This window comes from Neoarius graeffei, chromosome 22 (assembly GCF_027579695.1).
Source record: "Neoarius graeffei isolate fNeoGra1 chromosome 22, fNeoGra1.pri, whole genome shotgun sequence".
Taxonomy (NCBI): domain Eukaryota; kingdom Metazoa; phylum Chordata; class Actinopteri; order Siluriformes; family Ariidae; genus Neoarius; species Neoarius graeffei.
In genome coordinates this window covers 29,779,362-29,807,183 of record NC_083590.1, presented here as the reverse complement: position 1 = coordinate 29,807,183, position 27,822 = coordinate 29,779,362, and the positions used below count along the sequence as shown (strand labels likewise).

At 40.6% G+C, this 27,822-nt stretch overlaps 1 protein-coding gene across 6 annotated transcripts in view; it reads right to left on the bottom strand.

Moving 5' to 3' along the window:
• Positions 1–27,822, bottom strand: part of phf14 (PHD finger protein 14) — a 284,756-nt gene that overhangs the window by 170,584 nt on the left and 86,350 nt on the right. For all 6 annotated transcript variants that reach the window (XM_060904723.1, XM_060904724.1, XM_060904725.1 and 3 more), the window contains one exon: positions 19,384–19,521. In XM_060904723.1, the coding sequence (XP_060760706.1) occupies positions 19,384–19,521 (138 nt within the window). The remainder of the gene's footprint in view (positions 1–19,383; positions 19,522–27,822) is intronic.

Below are 27,822 nucleotides of genomic sequence, written 5' to 3'. Positions count from 1 at the left end.
TTACGGATTTTTATACGGATGCATCACGGATGCTAATAATTTACGGATTGGTCACGGACATTTCAGGATATTACAGATTGGTTACCGATTTCATATGGATGATGCTTCACAGATAAAAAAATTAAGAAGTCTAAAACGATTAAATGTTTGGACTGCCGAAGTTCATAATTAAAATATATTACCTGCGTTTATATGCTTACTTTATTAATTTACTTTCGATATTTCATGGAAAATAAGTAAGTAAGTAAGTAAGTAAGTAAATTTTATTTATATAGCGCTTTTCACAGATTAAAAAAAAAATCACAACAAAGTGCTTCACAGATAAAACACAATAAAATAAAATAAAACACAATACAGGCGGCACGGTGGTGTAGTGGTTAGCGCTGTCGCCTCACAGCAAGAAGGTCCGGGTTCGAGCCCCATGGCCGGCGAGGGCCTTTCTGTGCGGAGTTTGCATGTTCTCCCCGTGTCCGCGTGGGTTTCCTCCGGGTGCTCCGGTTTCCCCCACAGTCCAAAGACATGCAGGTTAGGTTAACTGGCGACTCTAAATTGACCGTAGGTGTGAATGTGAGTGTGAATGGTTGTCTGTGTCTATGTGTCAGCCCTGTGATGACCTGGCGACTTGTCCAGGGTGTACCCCGCCTTTCGCCTGTAGTCAGCTGGGATAGGCTCCAGCTTGCCTGCAACCCTGTAGAACAGGATAAAGCGGCTACAGATAATGAGATGAGATGAAAACACAATATACTGTGAAACATCAATTGAATTAATTAAAAGCTTTTCTGTATAAAAATGTCTTCAGCTGCTTTTTAAAGAGTCAATAAAGTCAGTACAGCATAAGGAAAGCGGGAGAGAGTTCCACAGTCTTGGTGCCACTGCCTGAAACGCCCGATCCCCACGAGTTTTGAACCGAGTAGGTGGGGCAACCAACAACATCTGACCTGTCGACTTCAGAGCACGAGAAGAAGAATGGGGTTTCAGCAGGTCAGCAGTATATTGTGGAGCTTGACCATGTAAGGCCCTAAAAGTAAAGACTAAAATCTTAAAATAAATTCTAAAATTTACTGGCAACCAATGAAGAGAAGCCAAGACTGGCGTAATGTGAGATCTTCTATTGGTGCCAGTTAAAAGTCTTGCTGCAGCGTTTTGCACGGTCTGAAGATGGTCCAAAGCTGATTTATTTAAACAAGTTAAAAGACTGTTACACTAATCTAAACCAGAAGAGATAAAAGCGTGGATAATCATCTCAAGTTCAGCTTTTGACACCAGCAGTCCGAGTTTTGAAATGTTCCTTAGGTGATAAAAACAGTTCCTAACTAGTTGTTTGGAGTGATGCTCAAACAATATTGAACTATCAAATAAGACACCCAAATTTCTAGCATTTGATTTATCAGACGAGCCTAGAAAGCTAACGTGTTTTCTGATGCCTGGGACCACCTTGTCGGGAGCTATTATCAAAGTTTCAGTTTTCTCATTGTTTAACCGAAGACAGTTGTCGTTTAACCATTGCTTGATATCTGTCAGGCAATTTTGTCAACAAGACAATTTATAGAATTCAGAAGCTTTAAAAGAACAATATATCTGAATGTCATCGGCATAGAGATGATAAGAAATACAACCCCGATTCCAAAACAGTTGGGACAAAGTACAAATTGTAAATAAGAACAGAATGCAATAATTTACAAATCTCAAAAACTGATATTGTATTCATAATAGAACATAGACAACATATCAAATGTTGAAAGTGAGACATTTTGAAATTTCATGCCAAATATTGGCTCATTTGAAATTTCATGACAGCAACACATCTCAAAAAAGTTGGGACAGGGGCAATAAGAGGCTGGAAAAGTTAAAGGTACAAAAAAGGAACAGCTGGAGGACCAAATTGCAACTCATTAGGTCAATTGGCAATAGGTCATTAACATGACTGGGTATAAAAAGAGCATCTTGGAGTGGCAGCGGCTCTCAGAAGTAAAGATGGGAAGAGGATCACCAATCCCCCTAATTCTGCGCCGACAAATAGTGGAGCAATATCAGAAAGGAGTTCGACAGTGTAAAATTGCAAAGAGTTTGAACATATCATCATCTACAGTGCATAATATCATCAAAAGATTCAGAGAATCTGGAAGAATCTCTGTGCGTAAGGGTCAAGGCCGGAAAACCATACTGGGTGCCCGTGATCTTCGGGCCCTTAGACGGCACTGCATCACATACAGGCATGCTTCTGTATTGGAAATCACAAAATGGGCTCAGGAATATTTCCAGAGAACATTATCTGTGAACACAATTCACCGTGCCATCCGCCGTTGCCAGCTAAAACTCTATAGTTCAAAGAAGAAGCCGTATCTAAACATGATCCAGAAGCGCAGACGTCTTCTCTGGGCCAAGGCTCATTTAAAATGGACTGTGGCAAAGTGGAAAACTGTTCTGTGGTCAGATGAATCAAAATTTGAAGTTCTGTATGGAAATCAGGGACGCCGTGTCATTCAGACTAAAGAGGAGAAGGACGACCCAAGTTGTTATCAGCGCTCAGTTCAGAAGCCTGCATCTCTGATGGTATGGGGTTGCATTAGTGCGTGTGGCATGGGCAGCTTACACATCTGGAAAGACACCATCAATGCTGAAAGGTATATCCAGGTTCTAGAGCAACATATGCTCCCATCCAGACGACGTCTCTTTCAGGGAAGACCTTGCATTTTCCAACATGACAATGCCAAACCACATACTGCATCAATTACAGCATCATGGCTGCGTAGAAGAAGGGTCCGAGTACTGAACTGGCCAGCCTGCAGTCCAGATCTTTCACCCAACGAAAACATTTGGCGCATCATAAAACGGAAGATACGACAAAAAAGACCTAAGACAGTTGAGCAACTAGAATCCTACATTAGACAAGAATGGGTTAACATTCCTATCCCTAAACTTGAGCAACTTGTCTCCTCAGTCCCCAGACGTTTACAGACTGTTGTAAAGAGAAAAGGGGATGTCTCACAGTGGTAAACATGGCCTTGTCCCAACTTTTTTGAGATGTGTTGTTGTCATGAAATTTAAAATCACCTAATTTTTCTCTTTAAATGATACATTTTCTCAGTTTAAACATTTGATCTGTCATCTATATTCTATTCTGAATAAAATATGGAATTTTGAAACTTCCACATCATTGCATTCCGTTTTTATTTACAATTTGTACTTTGTCCCAACATTTTTGGAATCGAGGTTGTATTATCGTAACGTCTAATAACTTGGCCAAGAGGAAACATATACAGCAAAAAGAGAACTGGACCAAGAACAGATCCCTGAGGTACCCCACAGAGCAGGTCAGCTGAATCAGACATTACCCCATTTACATAAACAGTAAAAGATCTCTCAGACAGGTATTCGTGAATAAAATATCACGTATCCGTGAATAAAAGCTCTGTGCTTTGTATTTTTTCCGTGAATCTGTATTCCGTGACTTTATGATACAACAAGGATGTACAAAGACACCCAGGAAAAATAGCACTTGCTCAGACAATGTCACATGTAAACAATTACCTGATTGGTCAGATGTTTTATCGGATCAGATTTTTCCAGGCCTGGAAAAATCGCTCCAGAAGGAATCTTACTGATACGGATAAACCCAGGCCTGGGATATAGGTATTGTTATCGGTCTGGTGTGAGCACCAACCACATAAACTGCAGGGGATTTATTTATAGATATTGTTATAGTTATTGGTATTGTGGGACTGGGCCTTAAAGTTATACTATAAGAATTCTTAAAGTCATAAGTAAATACACTGCAATTTATCATTTCGTAAACGTTTTAGGATACTTTAAGAATATCTTAAAGCTGTTCATTTGTCTAGTGATGTGATTATTTATGAATAATCAACAATTAAATGTTTTGTTTTTATTAAGTAACAATTTTCTTTAAAAAAAATGTGGTTATTATTATGTTGAGATTATCTGGAGCATTTGCCATACACATCATTGCGTAAAATGTTACCACTTACACCACACCCTGGTTGAATTCTCTAATATGGTCATAAGGTGCGTGCTATTTTTGTACATGGCTTGGAAAGTAGTTCCAGCTGTTTTATATTAACGTGCTTGTTCTACGACGTTGTTGTTTGTATAGTAACGTATACAGCAGACGCTCTACACCAGTGTTTCTCGACCACCGGGCCGCGAAGCGCCATCTAGTGGCCCGTGAATTTTTTTCCAAGTTGAAGCTAATTTTTACTCGTAGTAGGGTACAATTGCTGGGTTGCATCCGACGCCACATCCGTGTCATTAAGCTACAGTCACACTACAGCTCATGATGCTTTGTGATGGGTTATCGATGAAAATGAGGCATTTTGGTGGCAATATACATGCGAGCTAAAAGTTGTGGTCACGCAACAGGCGAACAATTGACTGCCACGCCTTCGCACGCTTGAGTCCGGCGCATCTCGAGTGGCCGCGCTCTTGGGACCCAGTTGTTATGGGAAACACCTGATCCTGATTTGAGCACAATCAGCAGATACGGACACATACGGCTGCTGTTTTCACAGAGGCGTTGCGAAGTATCATCATTATCATGGTCATGTTTGTTTCGCCATGTTTATAATGCTGTTGAAATACTCTGCTTTGTTTGTGCAAATATCACGCCTGCTCATAAACACTCTTCCTGCACGTAGATCCGTCCACCGCCGTCTATCTTGTCGTGTCCTGATCTCCAGATCTTTAGCTTAGATACGTATAAAAAGTTGTACGCCTCCATGCTGTTCCACGTTTTCATCTGTGTGTCCGTGTAGAACGATGTCTGCAGCACCAGGTAGTTTGAGACGTCAGGGAACTCAACAGATGGATAATTTTCCAACTCGCAGGAAAAATCCTTCTTTGTTAGCATGTAAGGATCTAATCCCATTGAGTGGTTTCTATATCCACTTCTTGGTTTTAATAACTTGCTTGTTTGCTGTACGCAAACATGGTAATACGTTCTTGTGTTAATGGACCAGACTCCACTTTTGGATCATTAATCCTTTTTGACTGAGAATGCCCTGCATGCATGGTTTTATGTTCGCGTCTGGCACATCCATACAGTTATAAATACAATACCTACAATTAAAAACAGTTTGTTTTCATTGCATTTATTTAATTCCTGGGCTCCCATCTGTAACAGAGAGTGATGTCGCATCCCATTAATACACTTTACAGTAGATTATTAGATTCTAATAGAATAGATGAGCCAAAATAATTGGGGATCTTTTTTAATGGGCCCCGACTCGTTACAAGAATGAATAGGTCGGCCTTAAAGTAGAAAAGGTTAAGAACTCATGCTCTGCACAATGTAAGAAATGAATTGGGGGGAAAAATGTGTTGTTTAACAAAGAAAAACAGGTCATGACTGATGTGGTGATGTGCGTGGTTGTTTTTTTTTTTTTTGGAAGGAGTTTTAACCTTACAGAATCAACACCTTATTTGTAGCATTAAAACCATCCCATGTAGTGTCCAATATCACTGCACAATAACATGTTTGCCGGTTACACATGTACATAAACAAGTAGGAGCGAGTCTCTTCTAGAAGCAATATCACACCCTTCGCTGATGAGAGTTGCCATAACTCTTCACGCCTCCTATATTCCTGTGCTGGCGTGTGATTTTTTTTTCCCCCCGCCATGCCTGGATTGCAGCAGGGCATGAACTCTCCGGTATAAAGCAAGCTTCAGAATGATGAAGGGCTCAGAAAAGCTTAGGGCTGTTTTATTAGCCTCCACACACACACACACACACACACACACACACACAAAACACAGCTACTGCACTTGGCTTTAGGAGAGGAGGATATAGGTTGATGGAAGAAAAAAAAAAGCTGATGAATGGCATCAGAAAGCCTGGAGGGATCACAGATCAGATAGGGAAATTTTCATGTTAGGGCTTTCTGATGAACATTTCGGAACTTTTCAGGCTTGTTCGGATTCAAACTTTCGATGTATACTGACCAACACCACGTCATATCTAATCTTTTCTTGATGCAGGATTGCGAATACTATGACAAGCGTAAAATGCTAGTTTTAGCAAAAACTACTACTACTATGCTAATGTAGCACTATACTATTAACAGACAGGGCAGGAACAGTGCTAATATTACTACACCAAACATGTGCATGTAGTTATAAATCATCACAAGTAGCTTCTGACTACTTAAATTAACAAGATCAACTGTGAGCTACTGCTCACTTACGTATCCCCACCCCCTTATATCAGAATGCAAGCGATCGAAGGAATAGGACACTTATTATGAATGTTGACTTCAACAAATAATTAACCTTGAAACAAGTAAGTAAAGAGCCGTGTTCTCCCCAGGGATTTCAAATAGCATCCTGGGAAACTGGCATTTTGAAATAGCATTTTGCTTCTTGAAATAGTGTCAGAATCCACCCTATATGTTTCATAAATACATTCAGTCGGTAAACAGGAAGTTGATGTGCGACAGACCTGAAAACGGTACACACGGTATAGAACCCCAAGCTGAAACTCGGTACCAAATATCAAGCAGTTGTGTTTTTTAGTTGTTGAGAAAAGTGTTACGAAAATTTTGGAAATCCACGCTATATGTTTCGTAAATAAATTAAGTTGGTAAACAGGAAGTTGATGTGCGACAGACCTAAAAATGGTATACATGGTATAGAACCCCAAGCTGAAGCTCGGTACCAAATATCAAGCAGTTGTGATTTGTAGTTGCTGAGAAAAATGTTACGAAAATTTTGTAAATCCATGCTATATGTTTTGTAAATAAATTAAGTTGGTAAACAGGAAGTTGATGTGCGACAGACCTAAAAATGGTATACACGGTATAGAACCCCAAGCTGAACCTCGGTACCAAATATCAAGCAGTTGTGATTTGTAGTTGCTGAGAAAAGTGTTATGAAAATTTTGTAAATCCACGCTGTGTGTTTCGGAAATACATTCAGTCAGTAAACAGGAAGTCGATGTGGGACAGACTTGAAAACGGTATACACGGTATAGAACCCCAAGCTGAAGCTTGGTACCAAATATCAAGCAGTTATGATTTGTAGTTGCTGAGACAAGCGTTATGAAATTTTTGCAAATCCATGCTACATGTTTCATAAATACATTCAGTCGGTAAACAGGAAGTCGATGTGCGACAGACCTGAAAATGGTATACACGGTATAGAACCCCAAGCTGAAGTTTGGTACCAAGTGGCTATGATTTGTGGTTGCTGAGAAAAAGGGTGTTTCGGATGGACAGACAGAGGTAAACCAGTATACCCCCCCTCCTTTGCAGCGGGGGTATCAATAATAATTAGCTTGTAAGTAGATGCACTCCTTTTTCTTGACCCAGTAACACTGATAAATGTGATATTGCTTCTTTTTATTAACATTTACACAATAACAATCATCAGCCACTTGAACATGAACATGGCACAGTTATGCAGTTGTTCAATCTGCCAATCATGTCATAAAATGGATTAAAAAAAACATCATCCAGATATAGGTCAAGAACTTCATGTTCATTTTACTGCTTGTTGATGAGAGAGGACAAAAGAGAACATCTGGACTAGAGCTGTAAGGAAGGCTATGGGAACTCAAATCACCACTCTTTACAACTGTGGTGAGCAGAAAAGCATCCCAGAATGCACAAAGGCCACATCGGGTTCTGCTCCTGTCAGTCAAAAACAGACAGTGGGCATAGACAGTATTCCAGCCAGTTAAGAATATGTGCCCTGCCCTCAAATACCAGCGCCATGCCTAAATTTATATGCGCCCTACTCGTGATTTTCCAGAACTTTCCAAGTACCTGCTTCCACCACAGAAAGAAAGAGTGCTCTGACAAGCGTTGCCGACTTGCAATGAAGGTAACGCATGTTGCCCAATCACAGCACGCTATTAGCGCGGGGTCAGAGTCCTGCCCTGTCGGCCATTTTGTCTTTTTACGATAACGAGACAGTGAAGCAAGGTACGTTTGAAAAACAGTGATGCCTACAAACGCACAAAAGAAAAAAGAATTGGTAAAAGCAGCAAGAGGCTCACAGAACCTGGCATCTCTGTTTGCCAGAACGTAAGTAGATCTAGAAGCTGAGGACTAAACAAATTCAATCAAAAGTTAGGACTGATAGCTCTAGGCTCTAGATACAGTATAGATCTAAAGAAAATCTAGTCACTAATATTAGCATGTTAGATTAGATCTAATCAAACTTTAATATCCTGGACTAATATTACTAATGAATTAATGCTAGTAGTCTTACTATTATTATTAGCATTAACTAATGTCGAGGCTAACTGCAATTATTCTATCCACATTCACTGGATATGAGCAATTGTGCGCTCTGATTGGCTGCTCTACGACTAGGCTATCAGCTCGTATACCATGAGCAGAGAAAAACAAAATGGGGGAGCGTGTTGCTGAACCAACTGAGGACGAAATAAAAACTACTCGAAAACAAAAGCACAAAAAATACACAAAAAAGCAAGAAAATATAGAATAAAAGTATTTGATGGTAAGAACGTATCTTTTTTTTTTCAAGAATTATTATTATCGCATTTTTCACAAATTGCTCCTAACCCCTGATTGTTGATCCCCGGGGAGCTCTGGGTGTGTTGTACATCGCTCTGGATAAGAGCATCTGCTCAATGCCTGTCATGAGGAATTATAATACAGCAATACATCTAAATATCCGATCTTCACAGTTAAGTTGGAGTACGTGAACAAGCCTAACATTATTGGTCTATATTTGGCGCATGATCTTGTTTTAGGACATGACGATTTACAGATCCTATATTCTGTAATAGTTTTCCACTATTAAAACTAATAATCCCAACATACCATGGCATCACTGATTCGTGCAAAATACAGACATATGATCAAAGCTAAATTTATTAGCTTTGTTATTAGGGTTTGGAGTCCTTATATATATGCACGCTGTGATTGCACTCTGATCAGGAACAGGTGTATAGTACTCCCCTTTATTGGCAATGTCAGTCTTGTAGTAGAGTCACTAAACCTCGAGTCTGAGTCCAGTCTTGAGCCTCTGGTGTTCAAGTCCAAGTCCTTAAAGACAATTTCGAGTCAAGTCCATGTCGAGTCCACTATTGATCCGAGTCGAGTCTGACACAAGCCCCGCCCACTATCAATAGGGCAAATAACATGAGAGAGGGTTAACACTAGCTAGTTCATCACTCAGCAAGCCCCACTATCAACAGAGCAATGAACATAGCATGTCACTTCCTTCTCTGGATGGAGTCTCGCCAAATGACGAGTGAAGTTCGAGGTTGTCCCCGTCGTCTCCTCGATAGTTCTTCTACATATGGAACACAGAGCAGTGCATTTTTTCCCACTGCACAAGAAGTCTGTATAAGCAAAGTGGACAATCCTAGGTGCGTTCTCTCCGGGCATTTTAGCGCCATTAACGTTAGTTTGTTCCTGAACATGACATATGAACAGGTGAATGTGCATTCTCTTGCATGAAATTAGCATAAAAATTAATGTAGATATAAATATCTTATGGCATGTTAGAAAAAAAATCCAAGTTCTCGTCTCCAATTTACGAGTCCGAATGCAGTTAATGCACGAGTCTGAGTCATCAGTTCTCAAGTCCAAGTCAAGTCACGAGTCGGACTTGAGTCCAAGTCCTGGAATCGAGTACTACAAGCCTGGTAATTAGTCCTTGCAGCAGTTCGAGGCACGTCAAGCATGAACATGCGCAGACATGACATTATGAGTCATTGTATTAAACTGCTTAACTAAGAAGTTTCAGATTTGCTTACTTTATTTTACAAAAGTAATTGACCTTGCATAGTTGGCCAGTATGGCTATGATAGATTTTGCATGATAGATTCTTTGTCTATAGTGATACATGAAAAATTGTCCGTGATAATCATTGGTGCCCTGCCCTCTTGGAAAGCTAGCTAGAACACTGACAGACGAAGATCGGAAGAACATCATCGAATGTTCCTAATAGCGTGGCTGGTGAATGAATATTTTAATAAATTGAACAAATCAGGGTTAGAAAAGCAGTTAAGTGTGTTTTACCATCCGCAGAATGTCAGAAGGATCAGGAAATACCTTAGCAGAGAATCTACGGAAAGACTTTTGTCACCAGGAGGCTGGACTACTGTAATGGGCTTTTGTATGAACTACCTAGTAACTTGATAGCAAAGCTACAACACGTGCAAAATGCAGCTGCTAGGGTTTTATACCGTGCGTCTTGGTTTTGCCATATAACGCCACTTCTTTATGGTTTGCACTGGCTTCCAGTTAAGTTTAGGATAGATTTTAAAGATCACTTTTAAGTGCATTCATAATATGGCCCCAGAGTATCTTTCTAGCTTGCTAACTTTCAGTTTATAGTCTTCGATCCAACGATAAGTTCCTCCTGTCAGCGCTGAACTTTAGAACTCTACCTCATCATGGTGACGGAGCCTTTATGGCTGCTGCACCGAAACTATGGAACTCTTTGCCATATGACCTCATATGCACCACTGATTTTAATGTTTTCAAGAGTAAGCTAAAAAACGTCCTTTTCAGGCAGGCACTTGGATAAATTAACTCATTTTTAAATTTTACAAAAAAAAAACCGTACGTATATTTACTTTAATACATTATTATTAGCTATATTTAGGAAGTTGTTTTATTTGTTAGGCACTTCTGAAAACTGTATAGTTGAATTTGTGCAGTATAAATACAACCCCGATTCCAAAAAAGTTGGGACAAAGTACAAATTGTAAATAAAAACGGAATGCAATGATGTGGAAGTTTCAAAATTCCATATTTTATTCAGAATAGAACATAGATGACATATCAAATGTTTAAACTGAGAAAATGTATCATCTCATCTCATTATCTCTAGCCGCTTTATCCTGTTCTACAGGGTCACAGGCAAGCTGGAGCCTATCCCAGCTGACTACGGGCGAAAGGCGGGGTACACCCTGGACAAGTCGCCAGGTCATCACAGGGCTGACACATAGACACAGACAACCATTCACACTCACATTCACACCTACGGTCAATTTAGAGTCACCAGTTAACCTAACCTGCATGTCTTTGGACTGTGGGGGAAACCGGAGCACCCGGAGAAAACCCACGCGGACACGGGGAGAACATGCAAACTCCACACAGAAAGGCCCTCGCCGGCCCCGGTGCTTGAACCCAGGACCTTCTTGCTGTGAGGCGACAGCGCTAACCACTACACCACCGTGCCGCCAAAATGTATCATTTAAAGAGAAAAATTAGGTGATTTTAAATTTCATGACAACAACACATCTCAAAAAAGTTGGGACAAGGCCATGTTTACCACTGTGAGACATCCCCTTTTCTCTTTACAACAGTCTGTAAACGTCTGGGGACTGAGGAGACAAGTTGCTCAAGTTTAGGGATAGGAATGTTAACCCATTCTTGTCTAATGTAGGATTCTAGTTGCTCAACTGTCTTAGGTCTTTTTTGTCGTATCTTCTGTTTTATGATGTGCCAAATGTTTTCTATGGGTGAAAGATCTGGACTGCAGGCTGGCCAGTTCAGTACCCGGACCCTTCTTCTACGCAGCCATGATGCTGTAATTGATGCAGTATGTGGTTTGGCATTGTCATGTTGGAAAATGCAAGGTCTTCCCTGAAAGAGACGTCGTCTGGATGGGAGCATATGTTGCTCTAGAACCTGGATATACCTTTCAGCATTGATGGTGTCTTTCCAGATGTGTAAGCTGCCCATGCCACACGCACTAATGCAACCCCATACCATCAGAGATGCAGGCTTCTGAACTGAGCGCTGATAACAACTTGGGTCGTCTTTCTCCTCTTTAATCCAAATGATACAGCGTCCCCGATTTCCGTAAAGAACTTCAAATTTTGATTCGTCTGACCACAGAACAGTTTTCCACTTTGCCACAGTCCATTTTAAATGAGCCTTGGCCCAGAGAAGACGTCTGCGCTTCTGGATCATGTTTAGATACGGCTTCTTCTTTGAACTATAGAGTTTTAGCTGGCAACGGCGGATGGCACGGTGAATTGTGTTCACAGATAATGTTCTCTGGAAATATTCCTGAGCCCATTTTGTGATTTCCAATACAGAAGCATGCCTGTATGTGATGCAGTGACGTCTAAGGGCCCAAAGATCACGGGCACCCAGTATGGTTTTCCGGCCTTGACTCTGACGCACAGAGATTCTTCCAGATACTCTGAATCTTTTGATGATATTATGCACTGTAGATGATTATATGTTCAAACTCTTTGCAATTTTACACTGTCGAACTCCTTTCTGATATTGCTCCACTATTTGTCGGCGCAGAATTAGGGGGATTGGTGATCCTCTTCCCATCTTTACTTCTGAGAGCCGCTGCCACTCCAAGATGCTCTTTTTATACCCAGTCATGTTAATGACCTATTGCCAATTGACCTAATGAGTTGCAATTTGGTCCTCCAGCTGTTCCTTTTTTGTACCTTTAACTTTTCCAGCCTCTTATTGCCCCTGTCCCAACTTTTTTGAGATGTGTTGCTGTCATGAAATTTCAAATGAGCCAATATTTGGCATGAAATTTCAAAATGTCTCACTTTCAACATTTGATATGTTGTCTATGTTCTATTGTGAATACAATATCAGTTTTTGAGATTTGTAAATTATTGCATTCTATTTTTATTTACAATTTGTACTTTGTCCCAACTTTTTTGGAATCGGGGTTGTAATTAGTATACATACACTTTTTCCATGGAATAAAAACGTTTATTTTTTTTGTGGTCCAAATCCTGTGCTCTGATTGGCTGGTGAGCAAGTCCGTATCCGACGGTACGGGCCCCGGTTACGGACCTCTGGCGACTCATTCACAACAACAACAAACATAGTAGAATTTTTTGTCAACATTTATCTTTTTTTTATAAGATTTATTTATAAGATTATCAAAAATCTTATAAATTTTTGCCAGCATTTCTCAGGAGAATAGCATTAATTTTACCGCACGGATAGCGATAACGACAGTGTTCACAGCGAAAGCGAGTTTTACTACCCTGAGGAAGAAGAAATAAAAGAAAACATTTCAGGAGAAAGCTAAAAACCTCTAACTTGCTAATGCCGAGCAAAAACATGGCTGAATCCTGAATGACTCAATTTTGTATAAATAGGGGACTACAAAGGCGACAAAATGTAATTTTTGTCCTGCCATGGAAGTGCACTTGTATACCGAGGAGGAAGAATTTGCATTACAGCCGTGAATGAAGATTCAAAATGGCGGCTCGGCTCGCCTCGGTTTTCCCTTTTGGGCGCTCTCGTTTTCTGTTAGAATTTGGTAAAGAAAAAATAAATATATTATTTACCAGCTTAAGGTCGGTCCATATGGTGAAATACTGTGACCTCGGCCTTGAATACTGACCTCGGCCCAGAGGGCCTCGCTCAGTACTTTCAAGACCTCGGTCACGGTATTTCACGATACGGACCTCCCAGCTGGTAAATAACATATATGTATTCTATTCCCTTCTAGTGGGTTTATTGATGGCAAGCAATATTATCATCATATTGCTTATCCTCCATATATTACACCACTCTACCCAATGGAGAATAAGTGTGCAATATTGTCATAATCTTGCACGTTGTCAAGACAACATGACATCACATGCGAAGATCCAATGACAAAACTTTTCTGTTGCGCATGCGCATAATCATTTCTTTATCGGCCGGGAAAGAGAGAAGACGGGGTTAATTCAGTGCTCGGTTTAAGCACTAAATAAATAAACTGAAAATTGAAACTAAAGATGCGCTGAACACCCGAAAGGCTACCAAAACTTCATTATATATTCTTCACACATATTTACAAGAGAAAAACAAACCAACGGACACCGAAAAACTAGAAAAGAGACACGTCGGAGATGTAAAACTTCTGCGCTAGTGAGTGACTGACAGTTTGTACACAAACATGACCGAGAGGTTGGCTTCATTAAAAGCGGAAGATTTAAAGTGAAAGACGCGCTGAACACCAGAAAGACTACCAAAACTTCACTGGATATTCTTCACGCATATTTACAAGAGAAAAACAGACCAATGGACATCCAAAAACTGGAAAAGAGAGCAACAGAGGAAATATTGTCAAAGTTCTACTTGGAGGTGAGGAAAAGTGACGGAGACTTTTACAAGAAGACATCACTTGTGTACTTCACGCAGCAAAGCCCTTTTGTTTTGAACAACTGCAATGGAACAATTAACTACGACCAAAAGTAAATTAACTTGAACTGTCGACCTGGATATCGCTTGTATATAAGTTGGGTTGTTGTTCAGGCTTTTTGGACCTGTAGGGGAGAGTGGGGTAAGATGAGCCACTTTTTACATTTTTCATCATAACTACATGTTAAAGCCATTTTTGCTTCCAGTCTACATACCATACCAAATTTCAAAGTGTACTGTTACTATCTGAGCAAAACATAATTGATAAGCTCTTATGGTTAGAGTGATATTACCTCTTGAAAAAAAAATGTCAAGTGGCTCAACTTACCCCATGCACGGGGTAAGATGAGCCACTGTGTGGGGTAAATTGAGCCAACACAAAACATGTTAGGTTAACAAAGTAAACAACTTTTATTATTAGAAATGCAATCAATGAATCAAGTCAAGTCAATCAAGTGGGGGATAGAGCCGTTGCATAGAGAAGGGGAGATGAAGAGAGAGGTGATAGAACGAGATGGGATAGGGAGGGATAGATAGATGGATAGAGAGAGAGATATGCGTAGATAGATAGAAAGAGGGATGGTTAGAGAGGGAATGAGAGATATACTATATTATAGAAATTACTAAAACAGTAGAACAGTGCCAAAAGAATCTTATTTCTTTCAGTAGGTTAAAACATTGCTAAAACATGCAGCAATCATTCCATCAATCATTCAATCATTTCATCATTATTCAATGTTCCAAGCGTTCAAATGGCAAGGGAACACCATTTGCCTCTCCCTCCGTGCTGTCCCCCCAACAGTAAAGGGGCGGGGCAATTTTTTCACAATATCCTGTCTTGACAGGACAGCCTCATCTTTCTCTTTGAAGACAAAGGTTGGCTTTCTTGCAGAGCCATGGCATGACCGGCTTCTTTTGACAAATCTTGCCTCTATTTCGAAGACATCCAATTTGATTATCTGGCCAATGAAGAAATGCACTTTCTTCTTCCCCGTGTATTTTGCCACAACATAATCCCCCACATCTAACAACTGGTCTTCCTCATCTGATGTCATATATATATATATATATATATATATATATATATATATATATATATATATGTTGTTGTCATATATGACCAGTAAATGTGAAAACTTAAGTGTCATCCATATTGGGTAAGCTCAGCCACCAATGGGGTAAGTTGAGCCAGTGGCTCAACTTGCCCCACATCTAATGGCTCATCTTACCCCATGGCCACCATTTTGTAGAAAAATGCTAATAAAGGGGATTAGGCTAATCAAAATTATTTTTATTAGCATTCATATCATAGCTTAGAAAGCCACTAACTTAACCCTAATGTGTCTAAATATTATTCTACTTTTGTCTTCTCTAAATCATCTTCACTGTGGACAAACATGGAATTGACTTAGAAAGCACAAAAACACATTTTTATAAATATGTCCCTCACCTAGTTTGACATGTGGTGCTCCTCTCCACAAGTGTAAGTAAATGGTCCCGGCCCCCTTTGAATGTGGTCACATGGTCACATTTGTTTACTGTTTCTTAGAAACAGGGGGTGGCTCATCTTACCCCCTGGCTCATCTTACCCCGCTCTCCCCTACCATTTTTATTGTTAGAACTTTGACTTTGTACAGTACAGTGGATTGATAGAACATTGAATTACATTCGATCAGAATCAGCATTCACTATTAGTAAGTTACCGCCCTGTTCTTAACTTTTTATAAAATCTACAATTGTTCCATTGAACATGTACAAGTATGTACAGTAGTGCTTGAAAGTTTGTGAGCCCTTTAGAATTTTCTATATTTCTGCATAAATATGACCTAAAAATCATCAGATTTTCACACAAGTCCTAAAAGTAGATAAAGAGAACCCAGTTAAACAAATGAGACAAAAATATTATACTTGGCCATTTATTTATTGAGGAAAATGATCCAATATTACATATCTGTGAGTGGCAAAAGTATGTGAACCTCTAGGATTAGCAGTTAATTTGAAGGTGAAATTAGAGTCAGGTGTTTTCAATCAATGGGATGACAATCAGGTGTGAGTGGGCACCCTGTTTTATTTAAAGAACAGGGATCTATCAAAGTCTGATCTTTACAACACATGTTTGTGGAAGTGTATCATGGCACAAACAAAGGAGATTTCTGAGGACCTCAGGAAAAGCATTGTTGATGCTCATCAGGCTGGAAAAGGTTACAAAACCATCTCTAAAGAGTTTGGACTCCACTAATCCACAGTCAGACAGATTGTGTACAAATGGAGGAAATTCATGATCATGATTACCCTCCCCAGGTCTGGTCGACCAACAAAGATCACTCCAAGAGCAAGGCATGCAATAGTCGGCGAGGTCACAAAGGACCCCAGGGTAACTTCTAAGCAACTGAAGGCCTCTCTCACATTGGCTAATGTTAATGTTCATGAGTCCACCATTAGAAGAACACTGAACAACAATGGTGTGCATGGCACGGTTGTAAGGAGAAAGCCACTGCTCTCCAAAAAGAACATTGCTGCTCGTCTGCAGTTTGCTAAAGATCACGTGGACAAGCCAGAAGGCTATTGGGAAAATGTTTTGTGGACGGATGAGACCAAAATAGAACTTTTTGGTTTAAATGACAAGCGTTATGTTTGGAGAAAGGAAAACACTGCATTCCAGCATAAGAACCTTATCCCGTCTGTGAAACATGGTGGTGGTAGTATCATGGTTTGGGCCTGTTTTGCTGCATCTGGGCCAGGACGGCTTGCCATCATTGATGGAACAATGTATTCTGAATTATACCAGCGAATTCTAAAGGAAAATGTCAGGACATCTGTCCATGAACTGAATCTCAAGAGAAGGTGGGTCATGCAGCAAGACAACGACCCTAAGCACACAAATCGTTCTACCAAAGAATGGTTAAAGAAGAATAAAGTTAATGTTTTGGAATGGCCAAGTCAAGGTCCTGACCTTAATCCAATGGAAATGTTGTGGAAGGACCTGAAGTGAGCAGTTCATGTGAGGAAACCCACCAACATCCCAGAGTTGAAGCTGTTCTGTACGGAGGAATGGGCTAAAATTCCTCCAAGCCGGTGTGCAGGACTGATCAACAGTTACCGCAAACGTTTAGTTGCAGTTATTGCTGCACAAGGGGGTCACACCAGATACTGAAAGCAAAGGTTCACATACTTTTGCCACTCACAGATCTGTAATATTGGATCATTTTCCTCAATAAATAAATGACCAAGTATAATATTTTTGTCTCATTTGTTTAACTGGGTTCTCTTTATCTACTTTTAGGACTTGTGTCCTAAAACTTTCAAGCACCACTGTATAACAATATTGGCTATTTTTTTCACGGTATATCAGATATATTCCATTCAGCTACTTGTCTTTGACTTGTTCAGCATCATGCTAGCTGAATGGAATATATCTGATATACCACTCAACGCCAGCCAATATTATTTAAATATTATTATTATTATTATTGTCTTTCTTTTCCAGCGACCGAGAGCTTTGGTCTAAAAAGCGTTTGAAAGCAATTAAAGTTAGTAGTAGTTAGTGATTTGCTATTTAATTTCAGGCTAGTTAAGAGTTGTGTAGCAGTATTAATTGAGCGAAATGTTGGGAAGAAATATTTAGTATACAGTATGTTTAAAATAATCAAAAAAACAAAACAAAAATAAAATAAAATAAAATAAAACGATTTCAAAAATACTAACACTAATATTAAATATATTGGCATGTCATTAAAATTACAAAGTTATTACAAACCATATAAAATTACATAAATACATTTAATTAAAAATAAATTAAAAAATAGATTAAAAAAAGAAAATTGCTCAAATATCACAACAATGGTGAGTGGCATATGGAATCAATTTTGTGCCAAAATGTTCATACAATACTTTTGAAATATCAAACAAAAACGACAAATCAAAATACAAAAAAACAAAAAAAAGTCAATTTTTTTAGACTGGCAAACAAATTATTTGTGTAATCGTGCAAAATATCAGTCTATTACTCTTCAGAAACCTTTTATTTTTGTTCCGCGTCTTTCTCAGTTTTGTTTGACGTAATTTATTTTGGTTGCGATTCCAGCTTTCTCGTTTGCGCTCCCTGACTTTTTGCTTGCAGTTTTGGCACAAACTTCACGTGTGGGTGGGCTGTCCAGGAATGCATTCCCATTGGCTAACTTGTGTTTGACTGACAGCTACGCTCAGCCATTCCCTACTCGGATTCTGGCGGACTGTTTGACGAGTGACCGATCCATTGACGGTAAACATGGATCGAGTGGATTTCAGTGGCGACTATGATATTGAATTTACACAGTCGCCACTGAAGTCCACTCGATCCTTGTTTACGGTCAATGGATCGGTCACTCGTCAAACAGTCCGCCAAAACCCGAGTAGGAAATGGCCGCAACAGCCTCCGGGGGAATGGCTGAGCGTAGCTGTCAGTCAAACACAAGTTAGCCAATGGGAATGCATTCCTGGACAGCCCACCCACACGTGAAGTTTGTGCCAAAACTGTAAGCAAAAAGTCAGGGAGCGCAAACGAGAAAGCTGGAATCGCAACCAAAATAAATTACGTCAAACAAAACTGAGAAAGACGCGGAACAAAAATAAAAGGTTTCTGAAGAGTAATAGACTGATATTTTGCACGATTACACGAATAATTTGTTTGCCAGTCTAAAAAAATTGACTTTTTTTTGTTTTTTTGTATTTTGATTTGTCGTTTTTGTTTGATATTTCAAAAGTATTGTATGAACATCTCATCTCATCTCATCATCTCTAGCCGCTTTATCCTTCTACAGGGTCGCAGGCAAGCTGGAGCCTATCCCAGCTGACTACGGGCGAAAGGCGGGGTACACCCTGGACAAGTCACCAGGTCATCACAGGGCTGACACATAGACACAGACAACCATTCACACTCACATTCACACCTACGCTCAATTTAGAGTCACCAGTTAACCTAACCTGCATGTCTTTGGACTGTGGAGGAAACCGGAGCACCCGGAGGAAACCCACGCGGACACGGGGAGAACATGCAAACTCCGCACAGAAAGGCCCTCGCCGGCCACGGGGCTCGAACCCGGACCTTCTTGCTGTGAGGCGACAGCGCTAACCACTACACCACCGTGCCGCCTTGTATGAACATTTTGGCACAAAATTGATTCCATAAGTGTCAGGCCTTGATCAAAGACAATAAATAGTCTGCTGTCGCTTCTTTAAGCAATTTGAGTTTACTGGTCTGAAAGGTTATACGTTTTGCTCACCTCTTCTGCAGCAGCCTCAGATAGAAGCCCTTCCCGCTGGGCGCACGTCACATGGAAATAGGAACGGCACATGCCTGCGTCACAGCTGATGCACACACCGGTACGGGCGAAGCGGGCATCCTCGCACAGACTGCACTCCTAATGCACACCACAATGCATATTTCATTAGGTGTATTTTTTATATGGGACACAATATCAAACTATAGGAACTACTTTTATATAGTGACTACTAAAGCAGGTGTGTTCTTTGTCTGTTGTGTCATTTCATTAAAGATTTTACACACCGTTTATACGACATGCAAATTAAAATGACTATAACCGTCAGAGTCCGTGCCCGGAGTGTGAAAAGATTACAGCTAGTTCGGAAAAGTCCATCACTGAGCTCAGTATGATGATTCTGTAGCATGAGAAGCTGAGCATGAAAATTCTTCGAACCTCATTATAATATATCCACATCCACTTTTATTACATAAATCCATTACAGATAAGCTGGACACACGGACTCTAAAAGCTCGCTTGACTTTGTCAGCACATGAGGCAACAGAAGGTCAGAACTTTAGAAAGCTGAAAACGTGTCATTTGCGAGAGCTCAGAATTAAAATAATAATAGGCTTTTTCAACAGCAATTCACTTTCAAATGTAAAGAACAAACCATTAAAGGACAACTTTAAAGGGCTTTTAAAAGTAATTTGCTTTGCGGTATAATGGCGTCTTCTGACTTCTGTGACCTGAAAACTTGCTTTCAGGTAAAGTAAATGTCAAAATGCCTCAAATTCCTTGGATAAATGCTCAGACAGTCGTGATGACACCGTGATGGAACTTTTATGAGTTTATGAAGCGGACGGCTGGATTAAGGACACTTTCTTGTCTCCTGGTTTGATCTGTTGGAGTCCCAAAACTAGAACGATTCGAGAAAATAAGGCACAGGTTTTCCAGTTCAAATTATTCAACTTAGCCTTACGATCGCAAAATTGATCATCGTTCAAGTTATTTTTAAATATTCCTTGGATGAGGTGATAGTGTTTTTTTCATTTACACAATAAAATGAATTTCAGCCATAATCTCGGGGCATATAGGACAAAAATAGGTCAAAATTGGGATATTTTGATAATCTTTCTCAAACTTGTTCAGAACTTTATATTTTTTTAATACTTGTATAGAAAAATCACAAAAAAACACTGTTGTAGATTAAAGGAACAGTCCACCGTACTTCCATAATGAAATATGTTCTTCTCTGAATTGAGATGAGCTGATCCGTACCTTTCCGAGCTTTGCGTGACCTCCCAGTCAGTCAGACGCGCTGTCACTCCTGTTAGCAATGTAGCTAGGCTCAGCATGGCCAACGGTATTTTTGGGGGCTGTAGTTAGATGCGACCAAACTCTTCCGTGTTTTTCCTGTTTACATAGGTTTATATGACCAGTGATATGAAACAAGTTCAGTTACACAAACTGAAACGTGGCGATTTTCTATGCTATGGAAAGTCCGCACTATAATGACAGGCGTACTATCAATGCGCTGTCGAAGCGCGCAGAAGGTGTTAGTACGCCTGTCATTATAGTGCGGACTTTCCATAGCATAGAAAATCGCCACGTTTCAATTTGTGTAACTGAACTTTGTTTCATGTCACTGGTCATATAAACCTATGTAAACAGGAAAAACGCAGAAGAGTTTGGTCGCATCTAACTACAGCCCCAAAAAATACCATTGGCCATGCTGAGCCTAGCTACATTGCTAACAGGAGTAACAGCGCGTCTGACTGACTGGGAGGTCGCGCAAAGCTCGGAAAGGTACGGATCAGCTCGTCTCAATTCAGATAAGAACATATTTCATTATGGAAGTACGGTGGACTGTTCCTTTAAAAATAACTTTAGTAATCAAAAACATCCCAAAAAAAAACAAGACAACGGGTCTAGTCAATGAGAACCTGTCTATAAACATGAATTACTAGTACTTGAAAACACAATGTACACCAAGGGTCCATGGATTCCAAGTAACTGGGTACCATTTTTATGATGGTGTTTGGTATGACCCGACCGTGAACAGAACTCGCAATCGAGAGGCGGACACGCTAACCACTAGGCCAACTCGCAGTAATGTGTCACTGTGAAGTAAAAGTAATGTGCCATGTAAGGAGGTGTTTATGACGAGTCGCGTACGTCATAAGGCACAGCGGTAAAAGATTTCATGATGTACGCGACTCGTCCAAGGGTACTGAAGGGGTTAAAGTGCCAGCTCTACCTTCCCAGACAGGCCTTTCAATTATAGAATTTGGGCTACACCCTGTATTTCTGAATTTGGGCTTTTTCCGTCATGATACAGGGTAATTTGGGCTTTACTGCATGCGCAAAGTGCTCTGTGTTTAAACCTGCTGCTGGGGTTTTTTTAGCTACAAAGTTATGAATAAATAAAGAAATGTATGAATGCTATTTTTACCTTTATTGCAAAATGTCTACAGCATTAATCCCTCTTGATGTACATGTACATGACAAAATAATAAATATATGTTATTTACCAGCTGGGAGGTCCGTATCGTGAAATACCGTGACCGAAGTCTTGAAAGTACTGAGCGAGGCCCTCTGGGCCAAGGTCAGTATTCAAGGCCAAGGTCACGGTATTTCACCATACGGACCGACCTTAAGCTGGTAAATAATATATTTTTTTTTTTCTTTAACAAATTCTAACAGAAAACGAGAGCGCCCGAAAGGGAAAACCGAGCCGAGCTGCCATTTTGAATCCTCATTCACGGCTGTAATGCAAATGGCTTCCTCCTCCGTATACAAGTGCACTTCCATGGCAGGAAAAAAACTACATTTTGCCGCCTATGTAGTCCCCTATTTATACAAAATTGAGTCATTCAGGATTCAGCCATGTTTTTGCTCGGCATTAGCAAGTTAGAGGTTTTTAGCTTTCTCCTGAAATGTTTTCTTTTATTTCTTCTTCCTCAGGGTAGTAAAACTCGCTTTCACTGTGAAGACTGTTGTTACCGCTATCCATGCTGTAAAATTAATGCTATTCTCCTGAGAAATGCTGGCAAAAATTTATAAGATTTTTGATAAAAATCTTATAAAAAAAGATAAATGTTGACAAAAATTGCTACTATGTTTGTTGTTGTTGTGAACAAGTGAGTCGCCAGAGGTCCGTAACCGGGGTCCGTAACTGGGGTCTGTACCGTAGGATACGGACCCGCTTGCCAGCCAATCAGAGCGCAGGATTTGATGGCAACCAGGCCGCGAAAAAAATAAAGTTAGTTAGTGTTTAAAAGATGTGTCGGGGCCTGAGGAGAGCCGCGAAGAAAGGAGCCTGTGAACGAAAAAGCAAGTTCTGCACTGTTGCTATCAAAGAGACGAACCTGTAGCAGACCTGTGACACAAAAGGTTTTTCAGTCATATCACAAGAATTGGCAGTGCAATTCACAGTATGTAGTCGGGTCAAAGATCTTAGTTTAAACGAAAGGCCAGTGTCTAATACTATCATCAACAAGAGGACCAAGCTCCAAGTCACTGCTTCCACCCACACTTACACCACTGTGTGTATTTAAGATGCAAGCTGCATCTTAAATACACACAGTTGTGCTCTGAATAGCTCTCTTTTATTCAGTCTTTTACCCGATTTAAATCATATGACACTAGGTATCAGAGAGATATTGCAGTTGAGGTCAGATAATGTGGGATATAGGGCTATTTTTAGGTTTTTAAATGATACAGGAATTATTAGAATAGGGTAGTAAATGTTCTGGTTCACACTCCAGTCCAGAAGGTGGCGGTAATGAACCTAAAAGCTGTTTGCCAACCACCATAAAACAATATAAAAGAAGAAGAAGAAAGAAGATTTACCTAAATGTGGAAATCCCGCTCAGGTCATTGGTACGTGAGTCTCGCTCCGGCACGAGATCATGGCGTGCCGATCGCCGTCGATGGAGAATTTGTGCTCTGTGCGAGGCTTACGGCTCGTTCGACAAACCCGGAACAACATGGGAATGGTGCGGATTTCGCGTCAATTACGAGAAATACATGATAATTCTTGCTAATTTCTGTGTTTTTAAAGAAGAAAGTCACGACATTGGGTTTTACGCAGCCAAGTTTATTTAATCAACATTTCTGTTTTTGGTTTTTGTTTTTTTAACTTTTGGTAGCATATTTTGGGCGCTTGACCTTAATTAGGGCGCCTTTTTAATTAATAAAAACTTTATACAAAACGTCCGACAAAATCATTTCCGCTTAGAATGTAAACAAGCCAACAAAATGACAGTAGCAATTTGTGAAAAATGCGATAATAATAATAATAATAATTCTTGAAAATTTTTTTAAAAAGATACGTTCTTACCATCAAATACTTGTATTCCATATTTTGCTGTTTTTTTTGGGGGGGGGTTGTTTTCGAGTACAGTTTTTACTTCATCCTTAGTTGGTTCAGCAACACGCTCTGCCATTTTTTTTCTCTACTAACGGTATATGAGCTGATATCCTAGTCGTAGAGTAGCCAATCAGAGCACACGATTGCTCATATCCAGTGAATGTGGATAGAATAAGAGAAAATATCTATATCAGTGAATTCATCTAATATTTCTTATTCGAACTCAAATATACGATTATTTAGCTTACTTATAGACGCTTTTACTCATTTCAAGCTTTAAATTTATTTTCTTATTCTATTGGCAGATAATTTTGCTTCTTTCTAGAATTAAGTGCTTAAAATGAGCAAAATTATCTACCAATAGAAAAAGAAAATACATTTAAAGCCTGAAATGAGTAAAAGTGTCTAAAAGTAAGCTAAATAATCTCATATTTGAGTTCTAATAAACTTATCATAAGAAATATTAGATTAATTCACCTTCATTAAAGATATTTTCTCTTCACAAGATATCATTTTTTTTGTCGTGCGTACCTCTATTCCACAACTATGCGCAAACATCCTGGGATATAGGTCATAAATTGAACCAAGATATTTTGTCAAAGCATTTATGTTTTAAATGATTTTGACTGATCCATTCAGTTTTTATATGGTTATTCCTTTGTAATGGACGGGAACCGGCCTTGGCTGTGTCATGGGCAGCCATGAAATATCAGGCATATTGTGTTCAAAACTTTACGAAAAAGTTTGAAATGGGTTTTGAAAGGAATTTGTGAAGGTTTTGCAGTGGCCCCTCTGTAATCAAAAACAGCAAAATGGGCTCTGGGAAGGCTGAGCTGGTCCCTTTAACACATTCAATTCATTACACTCTCATATAACGAAGCACTTGTTATCAAGAACATCAAAACTTGTTGCTAGTTTAGACCGAGCTTATGACCTTCAAGGGCCATTTTACCAGGTAAATCTACCATATAGGTGCATATCTTTGTTTTACCTACAATGTCAGCATTAACTTTTTCAGCAGTTTGTGCTACAGTAGCTCTTCTGTTGGATTGGACCATATGGGCAAGCCTTCGTGCCCCATGTGAATCAATGAGCCTTTGACACCCATAACCCTGTCGCCGGTTCACTGGTTCTCCTTCCTTGGACCACTTTTGGTAGGTACTAACCACTGCATGGACACTGGGAACACCCCACAAGATGTGCCATTTTGGAGAAGCTCAGACCATAGGTGCTACAGAAGGCAACTGGACTTGCTTGAAATCCTTGAAGACGTTTCATGTCTCATCCGAAAGTCTTCTTCAGTTCTGTCTGACTGGTGGAGAGTTCCAGGTATTTACCCTCTAGTGGACCAAAAGCAACCCCAAGTCGAGTCGTTGAGGTCACATGGGTCGTTGACCCTCTCAAGGCCTCTGCATGCTCTTGCGACAAGGCTTTCGCAGATAGCTTTTCGCAGACTGTTGTAATTTATTGTTGAGCGGGGAGTTATAGGCGTGCACGATGTTATTCACCGGCACAACGCAAGGGGGCGCGAAGTCGCTAGGAGTAGTTGGTGGGTGTGGTTAGTGGAGTGTTTATCCTCCGGTTACTTATAATGACTAGAACTTTTTTTTTATAATGACTAGAACTGGAGTTGTATAGATGTACGTACTTCCTCACTTCCTCAATCAACCGCTCTTCATGCTGCTCCATCTTCACTCGTGTTTTTAAAAATGCCGGTCGTGAAAACAAAACAAACCGGGAAAGTAGGGAAGCGGAAGTGTGTGTACAGCGGATGTAGAGTGGACCAATCAGAGCCCTCTTGTCTGCGACGCTGTCTGCGAGGCTTCTGCGGTGGTCACAATTTTTGGGAGGTGCGCGCAGAGCGTCTGCGAAGGTGGGGGGGCTACGCAGACACTGTCTGCGACACCGTCTGCGAGGACTGGGTTGTCAGCATAAATTGGCCTTAAGCCATCCTGTAGATGTTAGGGTCACTGGAGGCCAAGTGTGAACGGTGTTAGCAGCCTAGAGAGTCGTTGGCTCTCTCTGCCATCATGCGAGTCATTGAAATCAGCTGAGTCTTGGGCCAAGTTTACATTAGACCGTATCTGTCTCGTTTTCTTCGCGGATGCACTGTCCGTTTACATTAAAACGCCTGGAAACGCCGGGAAACGGGAATCCGCCAGGGTCCACGTATTCAATCCAGATCGTGTCTGGTCCGGTGCTGTGTAAACATTGAGAATACGCGGATACACTGTGCTGAGCTCTAGCTGGCGTCGTCATTGGACAACGTCACTGTGACATCCACCTTCCTGATTCGCTGGCATTGGTCATGTGACGCGACTGCTGAAAAACGGCGCGGACTTCCGCCTTGTGTCACCTTTCATTAAAGAGTATAAAAGTATGAAAATACTGCAAATACTGATGCAAATACTGCCCATTGTGTAGTTATGATTGTCTTTAGGCTTGCCATCCTTCCACTTGCAAGTGGTAAGTGATATGCGCTGGGATCACACACACAGCGGCTCAGTCCCGAATCACTGCTCGTGCGCTTCACTCGCGCGCTGTGTGAGCTGCGCAGGGCCGGAGTGCGCACCCTCCAGAGGGCACTCGCTGTTCAGGGCGGAGTGATTTGGAGCGCAGGATGCCTGCGGAGCCGAGCGTATCCGTGTATTGGCGTTGCTGTGTGCACGCGAATCGTGTATTGGCGTTGCTGTGTGCACACTAATCGTTTTAAAAACATTAATCTGATGATCCGCTGATACGGTCTAATGTAAACCCCACCTTGGTGTGGATGTGTATTCAGTTTTCTGGGAAGTGTGCCAAGGACTGTATTGTACCGTAGGTGGCTGATAAGTGGTGTCTCAGACCACCTCGTCTGTTCAGTGACGGTCATTCCAGGTTGAGGAAGATGGCTTATTTTACTCCTCTTTCAAACCACTGGTCTTCTCTGGCTAAAATGTGTACACTGCAGTCTTGAAACGAGTGTCCTTTGTCATTGAGATGAAGATAGACTGCAGAGTCCTGGCCTGAGGAACTGGCTCTCCTGAGATGCTCAGACCTAGTCATCTAGCCATCACAATTTGGCCCTTGTCAAAGTCAAAGTCGCTCGGATCCTTACGCTTGCCCATGTTTCTGCTTCCAACACACCAACTTCAAGAACCGACTGTTCTCTTGCTGCCTAATATATCCCACCCGTTGATTGACAGGTGCCATTGTAATTAGATAATCAATGTTATTCACTTCACCTGTCAGTGTTTTTAATTTTATGGCTGATTGGTGTATATACTATATTATACGGGGTGTAAAATATTTGCGTAATTGTTCTTCATTACAGTGAACCCTCGCTATAACGCGGTTCATCTTTCGCGGCTTCGCTGTTTCGCGGATTTTTTTTTTTTTTACAGTGCATTGTGTTCAGAACACTGAACTTCAGCGAGTGGCACAAGAATGGGACCCGTTGATGTGTTGCTCGTTACAGTTTTCAAATATAATCGAAGGTGGCATGTCTGTTTACAAGAATCTTCTTGCCCAGAAGAAAAAAGAGTGCCAACAACTACCCATAACTATGTTCTTCTCTCGGAAAAAGACACCTGCACCACAGCCTTCAGCAGAAAATGACGCTACAGCGGAGCGGAGTCAGGACGAAGAGGCACAGTCAGAGGGACTGTGAAATACGCGAGTCGCAATGTGTCTAACCTCGTATTCATTATTAAAAATATTATTTTACAGTATTATTACAGTATTATTATTTTAAAAGTATTAAAAACTGTCATAGTTATTTGCAAGAACGTTTTTTTTTATTCCTTAAACAAATGCTTTACATTTGTATTGTATAATAGTTGTAAAAAAATTAAGTTGACTATTTCACGGATTTCGCCTATCGCGGGTCCTTTTTGGAACGTAACCCCCGCGATAAACGAGGGTTCACTGTACTCCACTTAAGTATTACATATTTTAGGGTATTAATATAGTATCTGGCGGCACGGTGGTGTAGTGGTTAGCGCTGTCGCCTCACAGCAAGAAGGTCCGGGTTCGAGCCCCGTGGCCGGCGAGGGCCTTTCTGTGTGGAGTTTGCATGTTCTCCCCGTGTCCGTGTGGGTTTCCTC